General features: G+C 38.2%; 1 protein-coding gene across 4 annotated transcripts in view; it reads left to right on the forward strand.

Moving 5' to 3' along the window:
• TTLL11 (tubulin tyrosine ligase like 11) overlaps positions 1–11,785 on the forward strand; it is a 52,626-nt gene extending 40,841 nt beyond the window's left edge. For all 4 annotated transcript variants that reach the window (XM_052814849.1, XM_052814847.1, XM_052814850.1 and 1 more), the window contains 3 exons: positions 2,868–3,125; positions 5,577–5,683; positions 9,253–11,785. In XM_052814849.1, the coding sequence (XP_052670809.1) occupies positions 2,868–3,125; positions 5,577–5,683; positions 9,253–9,542 (655 nt within the window). In that variant the 3' untranslated portion in view covers positions 9,543–11,785. The remainder of the gene's footprint in view (positions 1–2,867; positions 3,126–5,576; positions 5,684–9,252) is intronic.
• Positions 11,786–12,167: the final 382 nt, after the last annotated feature.

Consider the following 12,167-nt stretch of genomic DNA (forward strand, 5'->3'; position numbering starts at 1 on the left):
ATTTATTTTTTAAAGATTTTTTTAGAGTCTTTTATCTCAAAAAATGATCACATTTACAGATACTCAATAGCGATGAATATAAGTGTGGATACAAAAGAAGTACTGTTATTTTAGAAGTTTGTAACAATAGTTGTCTTAGAAGAACAGATGCTTTGTGAATCGCAGCGTGACAGTCCCATCCGAGCAGCAATGCCTTGGCAGTTATGAGTGCTTAAACACCAAAAGAGGCTGAACGCAGATGCTTTTTACAAAGAACTGTTGGAACCTCTGCTAATGTTCAAAGTTCATCTAAATGAACTTGGAGCTGGCATTTGGTGCAGGGAGAAGTTTCCAGCCTCGGTTTTGCACTGAGCAGTCACATCTGTGGTTATAGTTTGGGCAGATGCTGCAGTGGATGGTGAGCTGCTGCTGTTTGAAGGTAACATCTGGAGGTGTGAATGAGTTCAGAGCCCACATTCAAGCAGGGTTGAAAACTTGGCCCCAAAAAAGTCTTTTAGAAATTAGATATTGCAATTTAGTTCATACTAATTAAAACTTTTTTTTTTTGCGATTCTTTTTTTTTTCTTTTTTCCCTGTAAGGGCCCTTTGTCTTACAGTTGCCATACATTTATTTTCATCATATCTCTCACTAGAAGTTAAAAGTATTAATTTGAAGTATTCTCTACTGAAAGCGGACACAGCATGGCAATGGATTAATGTCTTTCAGGGAAATTTAGAAGAGAGAGGCTGAAAATCCCATGGGGATATTTGTTATGGATGACTGACTACAGGATGGTTGTACAAGGGCTAAGGAAATCTGCTGCCTTTTGCAGTCAAAGTCGGAAGGTACAGATTTACTGTAGATCTGACTTAATAACATTTGCAGTGCTGTGGGTGAATAATAACTCTGTTGATATCTTCTGCTGGAACAGAACTTTCTGAAGGACACTAAATCTGCTCAGGAACACAAAAGATCAATGTAGTAAAAGCACTAATTTTTTTAGTACCTAGTGTGAATTACACTTACTCTTGATGATAGGCACTTACAAAAGTGGCTGGAAAGAAAATGAAAACCTGCATATACTTAGTGGGTGTCAAATAATTACCAACAGCTATCAGACTTTCTGACCTTATGAGGATAGCAATCTTTAATTTTCTTTTGATATGTCAAACGCAGAAAAAAAGTAAAAATATGTCATGCTGAATAAACATGTAACATTTGTTTTGGAACATCATTATCTCAATCAGCTTTATGCAGGGAATTTGGCAATGACAATGAAGATGAAATAATGTATTTTGACAGTAGGCACAAGAGGATTTGAAGAAAAAATAATGGGATTGCCCAGAAATTGTCTTCTGAGTAGTGCAAGTATGCATTTATGTGAACCGTATTGCTTCTGAATGTATTGTTAGAATTTCTTCTTTGCAAATATATCTTACTGTACTTTTTGTACCTTACTTACCAGGGAAGGTAAAAGCTTCTAATTATTATTGGAAAATACGTTTAAATATAATTAGGTTATTACAATCTCTAAGCATTTCCCATGAAATATTCCATGAAATTCCATGAAAGTAGTCTTTTTTCTGCATACCTGTATTTGTTCGATGCTGATAACACCAACGTGCAGTTGCTATCTGCTGTTTCCTTGCCTATGTGGAAGAAGTTAGCCTGTTACCTTTTTTGAGGTTGTAAAGACCTTTTGAAAGGAATATGGATATTCTACAGCTTCACAACGAATCTACATCAAGAAAAATAATTTGTGTGTTATGGGGGGGGGAAGGTTGAAATGTTTGGCTTTTAATGTTTAACTATGTGGATTAAAAAAAAAACCCTGCCATTTTAGAAAAAAATTAACTCAGTGGGGCCCAATTTGTTGAGAACCTGTTGTTACCTCAGCTTTATTAAGTGATCTAAGGAGCATTACTGGTTATGACAAGGAAAAGTGAGAAGGGAAGGAAAAAAAAAACCCCTTTAAGATGTCTTTATCAGTGAATGCACTATAAATATTTTTGAAGCATTGTAAGGGAATCATGCAGGCATGCCTTGATCAAGATTTTCAGAAGTAACTACTTATTGTCAGTGTTTCAATTTTGGAATGTTTTATATGAAATAAATTTAAGGGAAAATGATTTTCAGAAAATGCTAGAGTCATATGGAAAATGTAATGTCTTAAATTGTCAAAATTGTGAGGTCCTAAAGTCACTCATCTTTTAAAAAAATACTCATTTTTATAATTTTGTAGCTGGATTGATAGCCATCCCCCTGAACTTCTGAACACTGGTAATGTTTTCCATCTGTTTCTGCAGCTTGGGCAGTGCCCAGAAGGTACACAGCTAGAAGTCGTTGCAATTTAATACCTGCGTAGCAAATTGCTGACCTCTTCCTAGGACACAATAGCCAAAGGGCCATATAAAAAGAAGGGCGTAGGGTCCGGGCGACCGTGCGGTGTTAGGGTGACCAGGCACCCACTCTTACCTTCTTGGGGTGGTAAACCCAAGATTTTGATAAAGGAGTGGTTTAGTATAAAACAAAATTTCAAAACTTACAGAAAAATGGTATGATTGTGCCCAGCTCCCAGTCATTTCAAGGGGAGTTACGAGTTAACGGTATCTCCCACAATTAACCTGGTAATGGTGCAGCATCTGTTTGTCAATCGTATTTGTAGGCGTTATTTTTGGCATCAGAGAATGGTCTGCTCGTTATCCTTTTAAATATTCCTATAACATGGTTTCTGTTTTTGACAACCTTAGTATTTGTTCTTAATTCTTCATTATTGTAAAGATCTCATAAAATAATGTTTTATAATTTAAAAATGTCCAGAAAGACAGCATATTGAATCTTCTAAGAATAAGGTTAACATAAGATACAATTATTTTATGTGCTACAGGTGTCAGACTTTGGAGCATGTGTCAGAAGCAAACGAAGAGCTGTTGGACGCGGGACCGGCAGACAGACCGGAATACGATACCACCAAAAGCCCAGAGGCTGGCCTCCCCTCCCTTTGTCTCAAGCAAGTGTTTCCGAAGTACGCGAAGCAGTTCAACTACTTGCGACTTGTGGACAGAGTGGCTGCACTGTTTATCCGATTTCTTGGTGTAAAAGGGACAACAAAGTTGGGGCCAACAGGTTTCCGAACATTTATAAGGTTAGTAAAGTGAAGGTTTCTTCAGGAATTGCTTTAACCATAGTCGAGAACTTAGAAACTCCTGATCCTGTGGGGTGGTACTGTTGTCCTTGTGCTTATCTTAGGCTTTGTTGAATAAAAGCGGGCCCTAACAGTGGTACATTTTTTGCTTGTAGGTTTAGTAATGCCTTCTAAAGAAACTTTTCCCCATAAGTTCTATTGAACCATTGCATATTTTTTAATAAAACAGATATATTTTTATCATTCCAAGCTCCCAAAATACCTGATCTATGAAACTGTGTCTAGTAGGAACCTGCATCTTTATTCTACAGCAGATCAGCAATACTTTGGGAGATACTATTTGCAGTCTTAGTCAACATGTCACGTTCCTAGTAAATCGTCGGAATACCATTGTGAGAAAGTGACAACCGAAATGGGCTCACTTGATCTGATTCTGTTGGCTGTGGGGGCACAGACATCTGCCCCAGGCCACAGGAAAGGATTTCCAAATGCCAGTTGCTGATGCATTGTGCACCAAGGATTTGCATTGTGAAATTGCAACTTGCAATGGCAAGGAACTCAATTTATTTTTTCACGTACTTTTTATTCGTGAGGGTTTTTTTCATTGTTTTTTACGGATATATCCTAGTCATGGTACAAATATCTCATTTTCTGTCTTTCATTGACAATGACAAAAGAAATGAGCAGCAGCAGCAGATGTACTCTTAAAATACAGGTCCTGTTTCTGTGCAGATGCATTTAGCATTCAGGAATGAATATAAACAATTTGATTTATACAAATTATGATATACAGAAAATGACTGAAGGCATCTGCTGTATCCACAGACCAGTACAGGATTGTTTCAAGTTCTGTATTTTCTATTGTTTAGTCCAGCCTTAATTCGACACTTTTCAGACGAACACAGAATAAATGCCAACATTTTCTTTTAAGAATATTAAAATAAATTGCCATATCTCAGTGAAATAGTGTTTGCAGTTTCCTAATGCATATTAAATTAAACTTTTTAATATTGGCAAATATTTTGTTTATTTTTTCCCAGAGGATCTATACCAACTACATGGCCCTTTTCTGAAATGCTGTCATTACTACTCATTTCAGAAATAAGGCCATGTTTCTAAGATGTGTGCTGTATCACTTTTCAAGAATAAAATGGTACACAAGTGTGACTTTGTGTATATGTATGTGCATGCGTGTGTGGGCAAGTGGTTGCAGAGACTATCCACTCAAACTTTAGCTTATCGAAATCTGTTCCCCTTCAATAATTTCTTCGTTCTAAAAAATAACTAAAAGGGAAACACCGGCTCTAGTGGCTCTAGTCCTTGCTTGGATGCTGCCTAAGATTTTGGGGGGACTATTTAGGCCAGACCTTAACTCTCTGTTTTAAGGGAGCTCTGCTTAGGCTGCTAAAGAGTAAGATTCTTTTAAATTATCCAGCGTTTGGGGTTTGGGTTGTTTGTTTTTTTTTTTTCCTTTTCTGGCTAAAAATTTTGGCCAGCTCTTTGGCATGTCCACTAGTTCCAGCCAGGCTGCCAGACATCTGGAAATACTGGACAGATGGCTAATTCTCATATATTGATCAACACTACACTGCAGGCTCAGACCACACAAGTGTCGGATCTCCTACGTGTGCTTATCACCAAATGCTGGAGATGTATCCAGAGATGCTGCTGTTTTCCATGCAGTGTTCAGTAACGCACAGGGTAAATCTGTTCAGTGTTCAGGCATGAAGAAGTAATTCTGTGCCTGAAAGCTTTTCTCCAACCCTTTTAAAACAGGATCAGTCAGTCAGATGAAAGTATTCTCTGTGTAAACTCTGCCTCATGTAGATAGTCTGTCCAGATTTGTGTTGGGTTTTTCAATGTACCAATTAATTCCATTCTGTTACAGCCTTGGAAAGTGTACTGGCAATAGCCTGGGAGAAAGCTGTGTGTAACAGTCAAGTCATATTTTTAATTGAAATACTCAGGGTTTTTCTCCCCCCCCCCCCCCCCCCCCCCCGCTTTGTTGCAAAATCAAAATAAGCCAGTTTATCTGTAATATGACCTGCTGCCTTTTTGTGGCTAGAGATTGACGTGAGATTGCACCACGTGCAAATTGGATGTAGGTGCACGCCTGGAAGTGGGCCGCTCCTCCTGCCCAGGGCCGCTTCTGGCAGAGGTGGTGCCTGCGTGATCCGAACTGGCAGCAGGACTAGGTACATACAGGAGATGCTCTGCACGTGAAAAATTGAGGACTTGTACTATTTCAGATATGTAAACCTAACGAACGCTGGTTTGTTTGCTGTCTGCTGTATGTGTTTTATTAGACTAAGCGTGTTACGATGAGTGTGTACATATGATATGGGTAAACTTTTCTCCCAGTGTTCTTTCAGTTGCCCTTGCAAAATTTTTCCTAACTTGGAAGTTTGGACATAATCAGAATTTCTTCTTTATTTTGTCTGTTTTTAACAGAAACTGCAAATTGAGTAACAGCAATTTTTCAATGGCTTCTGTAGATATCTTATATATTGATATCACAAGAAGGTGGAACAGCATGGGAATCGACCACAAAGAATCGGGTAACACTATTTTGTGTTTGCAGACTATGGAAGCTGGGGTTTTTTTGCAATTTTGGTAGCTCAAGCACACTTCAAACATTCCATAAAAAAAATGGGACCAAGGTGTGTACATCTGAGGCGTGTACATCTGAGGCATGTACGTGTACAACAAATTCTTCTGTTTAGTTCTGTGGCAGTTTCCCTTTATCTACAGAACAGATCACTCTTAGTTTTCAATTTATTTATTGGAAAAAGTCTTCTGCAAGCCCCTTTTTATGCTTGCAATTTTGCATTTGTAAGACTTGTTGCTGTTTGCAGAGAAGCATTTAAAACCATTTCCAGTGGAACCTTCAACTTAATTACAGTGTAAGAAGGTATGTCTATATTAGAGTAGCTTACATGGCCTAGCAAAACCCAGCCAAACCAAAAGCTATGCAGGAGCTAGAAATAAATATGCTTAACTTCTGTTTTTGATTTGTGTTCCCCAAAAAGGTTACTTTGGGGGCAAACAAAACTACCAGTGTTACTTTTCCCAGGGAGTGTGTGTGTGTGACCTGCCCAACAGTACACTCCGTTTCTTCATTTTCATTGTCATTGTGATGGGTGAGGGAAGGACAATAGGTTTCTGCACAAACTTGCTCAGCTATTAAATAGGCTCTTATTAAGGACGAGTAGCAGTGTGTTTTTGCTACAGGCACCCCTTGCTGTAAATTGTTCATACAGGAGCTAGGTCAAACAGCCAACATAGCCTTCAGTGGTGAATTACCTCCCCATCTGCTTTGGTCACATTTTTAGATCTGAGACAGTAATCTATCAAATAGCAGAGTTCAGGGATTATTTTCTTGTTATATTACATTTAATATATAGCTTAATTTCTAGAATTGCTATTACATTTCTATATGAAGTTGAGTCCATAAATTTGGCAACTTCTCCATATAGCTTTTGTAAAATGTTGAATAATTTCAATTGTGTTAATACTCCTGTCTCAAAAAAAAAACCCCCAAACATTAAATGTTCCTGATGACGTTTTTTGAGCCATTTGTAGCAGGGAAACAGCAGCTGGAGTATTCTGGAAGGTTTTATGCCACTGCTTCTTGTGGCCATCAAGGAGGATTGTCAAGGTTCCATTTAAATCAGTGTGGGATAAAGAAATCCACATTGATCTGCTGGCATAAACTAGCATGCTGGTCACAGAGCTGCAAGCTGGCATCTTCCCAGAAATCGGTTCAAAATATATTTTTATGTAAGAAGCTGAACATGGACATCAATGCATATACTCCTGCATCTTTTTTTTTTTTGAATGCTAAAATAGCAGATGACACAAAAGTCTCCAAGTTGAGACTGACTTTTGTATTTGTTATCCCACCTCCCTAAAATACATCTGTAGTTCCCTCCTGCATAAACATCAAGAATTAGTGACACACATAAAAGACCATGGTCAGGTATGACAGCAGTAAAATTATTTATATATAACCTTTTTTTGAGTATTTGAACATGCTTCAGAAATGTTAATGAAGCTTATATTTGTATGAAATAGATAAGTATTATTTTGTCTTGCTTGAACAGGTATCCTATAATATCCTGTAGAGTCTGTGTATATGAAGTCAGATAAGGGAAAAGGAGAGTAAGTAAAATAGACTGTTCACATGGCTGATGAAAAGAATAAATCCAGATCTAAGATTAGAAGGGAGAAAAGGAAAGTATAGTGCAGAGGAGATAGTATGGTTTATTATGCGTGAACTCCCGTACTACTTTAGGTAGGTTAGGGTCACCGTAGTTTCAAAGGTATGTAAAATTTGAGCATTTGCATTTAGCATTTCAGTGTGGGTATAAGTCATTTATGTGGTTAGCTGATAGAATTTCACTAGCAAAAATAATAGAAATGCAAGTGAATATTCAGGCTTTCAGAAATTAAGAGATTTGTTGACAGTCTCAATGAACCAGATGTTTTCTAGGTGTTACAACACAAAATACCCAACCACTTCTGTTGGCTTTGTGTTTGGCCCGCTTCCAGCTGTAATCAATACAGTAACTATTGCTGTTGTCATAAAACAGCAGCTTCTAACTTTTTTATTAAATGCTTCACATGAGTGTCACTTATGGGGGAGAAAGTGTGTATGCTACCAAAGGTGCTTTCTCTGCCTGCAGCTCACCGTGACTGATAAAATAATTTACTGAGCTGGCAGCTGCTGCTTTCAGATAACTCACCAATTCCTTTGCAAGCTATTTTACAGGCAAGATCGTAAGCGACCCCAGCTGCAGCCTTAGTTGAGAGAAATTATACTTCAGAAGGTAATTGTAATATTTTGAAAAGGTGCCTTTCCTGCAGCATAAATAAGCCAACAGTAAGTTAAAAAACCCCAACTTTTCAATATCACATCCTAAAATAATCTTCTTAAGTGTATGTTCAAACTGGGAAGCCAGTTAAAGCACAAAGCAGCTATAACTGTTCCTTGTTGCTGGCATTCTGCAAAACCAATTGTGGTCTGGCTTCTTAATTAAGAATTAAAGTAGGTATTACTTCAAGGTTTTAAATACAATAATTAGTGTTAATATGCAGCCCCTCTTTCCATTGGCTGTGGTAATGTGTTATTAGTAAGATGTGATTGAGCAACACCTGAAGAGTCTGTACTGCAGCATGTGGCTTCTGCAGGGGATTTTTGTTTGTGAAGGGGCAGAGCAGAGAGTTTTATTATAGCAGAGAGATTTTTTGGCACTACACTACTTTCCCTTCGTACACACTTCAACTGTTTTTCATTCAGTTGAAACAAAACTACTATTGTAGAGTTACTGGGTATGGCTGAAAAAAATGGCCTCTTCGCCTTCAAAAGGAAGGCTAAGGATTCATACCTAGTACAGTCTTTGCAGAAGGAAAGTAACGCTTCGAATAAACTCACTTCTGCAATAAGGTGGTACTTGGTAATGGGGTTATCTTTATAGTGCTGCAGACTGAAATGACATACTGTTTCGGTAGTTCTACATTTGAACTTTTTAGATCCATCTCTAAAAATACAAGGTTTCAATGACCCAATTCAGTTGCCGATATAAACTTTTTTTTTTCTCCAGGTAGATTGTCTTCCTTGAAGCTCAATGTGTTACTCTGTGTCTGATGTGGTTTCGATTTAATATTTGAGGCAGAAGAAATCAAGGCTGATATCACATCAATTTAATTGTACAATATCTTAAAATTGGTTGTTGCTGTACCAGTTTGCCTCTGGATGCCAGGGTGCTGGTCGGGCTGATGTCTGCAAAACCAGAAATAGCCTCAGTGACAGAGAGTATCACCTGTCTGTAACCCAGCCTGGGTATGCCCTGTACTGAAATACTAAATGAGCGTGTGTGTTACATACAAATAAAACCTTGTCTTTTGGTCTTTGAAGGACAGACAATTTCTTTTCTTGGTGAGGATTCTAGATGGCTGCTGTTTAAATTAAAAGATGTTAACTAACACGATTGTATGTGTCCATACCCAGCACATATACATTTGGCCTTGCTGCCAAAAGAAGCAAGAGATAGTATTATGCTTAAAGAATGTAGTTTGCTAGAGAACACTGTGCTATGAATCTCCTATAAACACCTTTTCCTTGCAGGAATGTGTTTGCAAGCCTTTGTCGAAGCTTTCTTCTGTCTGGCTCAGAAAAAATACAAGTCCCTCCCACTTCACGAGCAAGTGGCATCGCTAATTCATTTTTGTGAATATCATCTGGCTGCCCTGGATGAAAAGCGCCTGGTTTGTGGCCGCGCAATCGTGGACCGCCGAAGTGCAGTAGTTCCTTGTCAGGCAGATGGACTTCACCTTACACCAGCTGCATATACACCCCTCCTGAATCGCACGGCCACGGCGAGTAAATTTGCAGATTATAGGAGTCATCGCTATTAATGGTGCTAATTCACCAGGGCAGAACTGAGAATTAATTCCCAGGTACATGCGTGTACTGCAAGAGGAGAGACAGACTCTTGAATTCCTTCATCTGATAGTTGCAATTATTTATTTCAAGCTTTTTTTATTTACGCTCTTCAAAAAGTCTACTGCAAGATCCCATTCTCAAATAATGATCCTGGCAATGGCTATTTATTTACCTCTCTGTTGGACCTACAGTACACCTCACGTGACAAACTGTGCTTTCATCCCAAGCGTATAGAAGACCACGTGTGAAGACAAGGACCAAAATACAGTGGGATGATAACCAGCATCATGGGATTAGTTGCACTGATCGAGAGGCACACTCATATCAAAGGAATTATGTTGCTTTGTATGCACTGGAGGTATCATGGAAACCAAGTAAGGAGCTGCAGTCTCAAATACCAGTTGTGGACTTTGGAAAACTGAAACCTGGAATTATGTCTGTGGTCAGACTTCAGGTTTTGACCCTCTCCTTTCGGTGGCTTGGACTGCACATGTTGGAATCAATGCAGATTTGGTCATTGTCTATGTACTTATTTTTTTAAAGTCAGTCTTAAAACACTGAAATCACATTTTGGCTTCTACTGCTTTGTACACGTCTTTGCCATGACAAGTACTGTTAATTTTTTAAAGAAAAACTAAAGATGTTTATCCTTTTGCTTCCACAGAACCAATAAGCTCACACTTATTCACAGAAAAAATTTACTTCATTAAGTCAAATTTGGTGAATCAAGTGGTAGTTTTGTCTTCAGGTACTAAGCACTGCTTCTGCAAAAAGCTTTACACTGTAAAGGCCTAAGAGTTCATTTAAATTCCAGTGAAACCAATCCTGTCACTGACTTTAGGCTAACTTCTAGGTTTGCTTATTTTTTGCCTTTTGCATGTTTGTTACCCTATTTGGACCTGCAGTAACACCTAGAGCAGATTTTTTTTTTGTCTTTGCACACATTCTTCATTTTTTTCCCTTAAATAACAGTATAACTCTGTACAAATTAGATCTATATTATTTAACAGGATATTTTGTCAAGAATGCTGGGCTATACCACTGGAGTTGTACAGAGTAGTCTTATTTTTCAAGAAATGAACGATGACTTCCATAATCACACTCTTCTTGGGGGGTGGCTAAGCAGAACATGAGACTGGCTGAAAGGACAGGAATAACTTGGAACTTCAGGGCTGTTCAGTCAAATTCTTTTTGGTCTGATATTTTATTACAATAATGTATGTCTACATCCGAGTTTGATTTTTCCTCCTTTGTTCTATTCTGTAATGTTAATGAGTCTGCTGATGTTCTAGTGTTCCTCATACTGTCAAAAATGGCAAAGCTGTAAGATGGGACGGGGTCTGGGCATTTAGCTTTGGATTGGAGAAAATTACCTGAGCTCCATGTCAAAATGTTCCAATGGCTGGTGTGTCAGAAACGTGACCTTGGAAGCACATTGTCAGTGCAGAGGGAGTCCACTCATTTAAAGTCATGGACAAAATGCACGCATGGTATTGAGTTCTCACTTCAGGAAAAGTTTAGAGTTTCTTTTCTGATGTTAGTTTTAAGCAGCATGCATTTTTCCTAAGTGGCAATCAGCAGCATGGCAATACAATGCAGAAGTCAAGCTGAGCCCACAAGAAACTAATACCTAGCATGTGTTAATATCGGATGTGGGCATCCCTTCTTCTTTTTGTCTTTTTCTGTAACACCAATAAGAGTAGTAGTAGATAATCTTTTTTAGTTCAACGGTTAGAATGTTTGAAATTTTATGTATTGTACGTAAGAGGACAATTGTAGACTAATGCCGCTGCCCTCAGCCTTGTTTAAGTTTCATAAAGATTATTGCAGTATGAAGATAAAATGCCAAACTCGAAGGTCTGGCATCTGTCAGAACAAATGAAGCTGAAAGGGTCATTTTTTTCACACTTTCATTGTAATATATTTGAAGACATTCACAAGTTGAAAAATGGTTACTTCTCATTTTGTGACATCTGACATTTGTCTTGCGATTGGCAGTGTGTTACTAGAAAATAGCTTACAGTTTCTCTCATCTTGTGATTGATGTCCTGTAAAGACAGAGCTACAGAAGAGTCGGATTTGAAATGCTACAACTGCGAATGCTTTTCCTTACAGCTTTCAAGTGGTACAATCTATGGCCTAAAATATCCAGGTTTTGCTGTTGTATAAGTTACCCTGCTATCAGTGGAATAAATTAACTATTGTATATAATGAACACTGGTAAGATCTCTCTCTGTTTTAGAGATCTTTATATTCTCTGGATCTAATTCAGATTTTTATAGCCTGTGCATACAGAAGCTGATGCAGCATGCCCTGTTTATCTCCCGCTTCAAACATGAAGGGTCCCTTGTAGAATAGTCAAAATATTCAATTATCTGCCTCTAGTAATCCAGTGTTCACGTATTTATATAATTGGAAAATTGAATGCCATATTATTCTCGGGGGAGGAGGGAGATAAAACAGGAGGGTACTTTAGAGACTTAATGACAAAGTCACATTTCTCTTCCCTGCCATCTAATGCAATTTCGTCTGCATATTATTTAACATCCAAAGCAATTTCACATAGCTTTTAAGTTACCAGTCCGTGCACACACAAA

The sequence above is a fragment of the Harpia harpyja genome, chromosome 19, assembly GCF_026419915.1.
Source record: "Harpia harpyja isolate bHarHar1 chromosome 19, bHarHar1 primary haplotype, whole genome shotgun sequence".
NCBI lineage: Eukaryota > Metazoa > Chordata > Aves > Accipitriformes > Accipitridae > Harpia > Harpia harpyja.